The sequence below is a fragment of the Lycium barbarum genome, chromosome 11, assembly GCF_019175385.1.
Source record: "Lycium barbarum isolate Lr01 chromosome 11, ASM1917538v2, whole genome shotgun sequence".
NCBI classification, from domain to species: Eukaryota; Viridiplantae; Streptophyta; class Magnoliopsida; order Solanales; family Solanaceae; genus Lycium; species Lycium barbarum.
This window is the reverse complement of record NC_083347.1, coordinates 46,354,005-46,357,836: the sequence shown is the minus strand read 5'-3', so window position 1 is coordinate 46,357,836 and position 3,832 is coordinate 46,354,005. Positions and strand designations below refer to the sequence as shown.

General features: G+C 45.2%; 1 protein-coding gene across 1 annotated transcript; it reads left to right on the top strand.

Annotated features, from left to right (window-relative positions):
- Positions 1 to 2,625: 2,625 nt before the first annotated feature.
- LOC132619805 (uncharacterized) lies at positions 2,626 to 3,363 on the top strand. The gene has a single exon (XM_060334592.1). It carries the CDS (start codon positions 2,626 to 2,628, stop codon positions 3,361 to 3,363), a length of 738 nt encoding a protein of 245 aa, XP_060190575.1.
- The last annotated feature ends 469 nt before the right edge of the window (positions 3,364 to 3,832 follow it).

Below are 3,832 nucleotides of genomic sequence, written 5' to 3'. Positions count from 1 at the left end.
AACTAACCAATGCATTTAGATGATAACTAAGCGATAATAACCATAACCCATCAAGTTTAGAAGGTTTGTTAACATTCTAGGTTTTCTATTTCAATTTCACCATTAAAGACCTATGAAGAGGATTACAATAATGAAGGAGAATGGAAATCAAAAGAACTTACCTCTCAAAGTATCTTGCCCTAGCTTGAAAATTCACCCTAGGTTCATGTTGGGAAGTGTGTTGGTGTTTTGTGAAAAGAGAAAATAAAACTGAGTATATAAAATTCGGGCTACTATTTTACATCGACCGCTACAGCGGTCATCACGCCGCTGCAGCGGTACCGCTATAGCTTTCAAGTGACCGTTATAGCGGCCCACCACGAAATTACTGTGATCGCTATGGCGGTCCATCCACCGCTATAGCATTGCCGCCATGTGGTACCCTGGCCGCCATAGCGGCCACTAAGGAACATGGATGGCCGCTGGAAGCGGTCTAAGTACCGCCATAGTGGTACCGCCGCAACGGTACTCCCACCGCCATAGTTGTACATTTTGGGCAGTGAGCTCGACTTTTGTCCAGTTTTTCCCCCTATCACCCCACATTTCATCCAAAGCCTCAAAAACACTAAACAAACATGCACATATACAAAAAGACGCCCTATGAATCCATCCGTGGCCTCGGAATTCCCAATGGAGTTCTAATTTCTCATAATGACCGGAAGGGTTGTTATAAGTACCTTGCACCACTAAGGCTAGGTTGCCGCCGCCCGAGTTGGTGTATGCATACAAAAGGCGTCTGTTCCACCGCAACCACCCTGAACGAGTGTCTAGGGTTGAGAAGAAGAATTTATAGTCTGATTGATGATAGGTTCATTGGGACTTTCTAGGGGCCACACACCCTACTGGTTCATGACCCTATCATCCATTGAGAAGGAGTCACTACTACTACTCAGATCTCGCGGTATGATTTCACAATCTTCGAGGAATCATACGCCCGCCTATTCTCGACTCTGGCTAGTCTGAAGAAGTTAGACCCGTGGAACCTTCCACGAGCCCGCGCCATTAGGTCCTGATAGGAATCATACAGGATCCGTGGGGCACGACATAGAAGACTGCCACACGTTCAAGCTTGAACTAGAACATAAGATCAGCACCGGGGAAATCTTGGTCATCTTACCACCACAGTATTGAGAAGGAAGGAGAATGAGAGAGAGCGGGTTCGTAAGGACAGCAACTCGCGGAACTGTATTTTTGGGTAGATAATAGGTGTCCCATTTTTGCACATAAAAGGTTACCCTTTCCCCATAAATATTGTAAGGAACCGCGCTGACCTGACGTCTATATGGAGGGATATGCGGGAAACCCTAGCTGGGCCTGGTCTGGGGATGTTTTTAGCTAGGTTTAGTTTAAAGGATATTTAGGATATATATATATATATATATATATATATATATATATATATATATATATATATATATATATATCCTTCTTTTATAAAACGAACTACGATAGAGCCTGATTTCCCTTGGTGGGATACGTAGGCAGTCTACGTAAGACTCGGCCCCTACATAAGATAAATTACAATCCCCTCCGCTGCCTGCCCCCCCCCCCCCCCCCCCCCACCATTTGTTTAACTTCTATAACAAGGAAGGGTTTGCCAGAGTAAGTCAGCCATAAAGCCCATTGGACCAAGATCCACCCAAACATCAAAAGCCCATAAACATCTAAACCTTTAGAACAAAGGATCAAGTGTTCAAGCTTAATATATGACTTTATGTGTTATGTGCGCTTTAATTATCAATTTTTGATATCTTGCAGTTATACTTTATATCAAGTAACTAACATTGTCTACCGTTGAATTATTCTTGCCTTATAGATCGAGGCTGATTAGTGTAGTACTGAAAACCGGCATACTTTACAAGATCCAAAGTCGTGTTAGCATCCCTCGCAGACAAAGGCAAAGAGAAGATGACAGGTACCCCCGATAATGGAAATGAGCTCGCTCTCCATGACGGAGATGCCCAAGATCCACAAGAGGTAGCATCTCAAGAAAATGTGATTGCAACATTACTGACCGTCGTTACGACTCTCCAAGAAAAGGTAGCCAAGAATGAGGCAATAAATGCGGGCAAGGAAGCCTCGATAGGGGAAAGAAGGCCTCCTCCTCCATTCCCTTTCCTGAGCTCAGCAATGCCCGATCACTTTCCTATGTACCCACTAGGAACCATCTCACCTCCTTTAAGCTCCACCAACACAAACCACATTGGTCCCTCTTACATCACTCCTCCTCCAACAAAATGCACTCAAATCCCAGGGACCACCCACTCAGTTCCTTCTTACCAAGTTCCTCATCCTGTTCACATTAATTCGGCAAGCCAATTGCGTAGTCTAGCTCCACCAGCTGGGCAAACCGCCACTGCCCCGCTCAACCATACTACCCACCAGGTCTCATTCTTCACTCCCAACATCCCCAGCGAATGCTCTCCAATGCACAAGGAGCTAGACCATCATGAAGAAATGGAAAGGGCCAGGAGAGCCGAACAGGATAAGCGGGAAAGAGATATGGAGAAAAAGATGGAGGAATTAATGGAGAAATCCAATAGGTCTGCATGAAAGGCTACAGGCCTAAGATATGATTATCTATGCATGCATCCAGATCTGGACTTGCCAGAAGGGTTCAAAATCCCAAAATTTGAGATGTTCAATGGACCAGGGAATCCCAAGGCACACCTCCGATCCTACTACGACCAATTGGTTGGACTAAAGAAAAATGAACCTCTAATCATGCGACTATTCAGTTGTAGCCTGAACGGAGAATCCGCTAAATGGTTCGCAACTCAAGATATGCATCAATGGCACACTTGGGGGGACATGGCAGAATCCTTCATGGAAAGATTTCGCTTTAATGTCGAAACAGTACCAGACCGCTATTATCTTGAAAAAGTCAAGCAGAAATCAACAGAAAACTACATACAGTTTGCCAGCAGGTGGAGGGCCGAGGCCGCCCGCGTGCAGCCACCAATGTGTGAAGGAGAGCTAGTCTATGTGTTTATCAAGTCCCAGGAGCCTGATTTCTACGACAGAATGTTGTCCTTGGCTGGAAGACCGTTTGCTGAATTGGTCAAAATGGGAGAGGCTATAGAAGATAGTCTCAAATCCAGGAAAATAGTTAGCGTCTTCAACAAGGCATCTGGACAAGCTGCTGCAGGAATCTTTCTTACGAAGAAAGAGGACGTGGCAAGCATATCCCACACTCCAAACCCAAGCTCGAAAGAACCACAACCCACCTACATTACTACACCCCTCATAAATTATCCAACACCTGTGTACTTACGCACAACCAAGCTTCACAACCACTGTACCAGCTTACACGGTTCCGCCTAGTGTCCGTGTGTCCGCTCCCACTTACCAAGCACCACCCTAATAAATTACCGCCCAAATAACCCACCACAAGCATATCAACCATCCCAGAAATACAAACATCAACCAGCACCCCCGACATACAATGCCCTATGTCCTGTTTCAAGAAGAGGTCAGAAAGGGAATTCACAACGCTCCTCGAGCCTAGGGTTCGGGTCTTCAAAAGGTTATTGGCTGCAGGCTTGATTCAGAAGGTCCAACCGAAACCAGCAAAACCGGGAAATAGATTTTAAGAGGCTGATCAGACCTATGCCTATCATTCAGGAGGAAATGGGAACAACACAGAAGACTGTATAAATCTCAAGCACAAAACCCAAGATCTGATCGATAAGAGAGAAATTATTTAAAAATCGCAGCACCCAATGTGAACACAAACCCGTTGCCCAACCATGGAAAAAATGGAGTCCACATGATTGAAAAGAATGAGGACTGG

Bases quoted from the DNA above. Each gene is read 5' to 3' on its own strand.
- LOC132619805 (XM_060334592.1), top strand. From the start codon at position 2,626: ATGCATCCAGATCTGGACTTGCCAGAAGGGTTCAAAATCCCAAAATTT.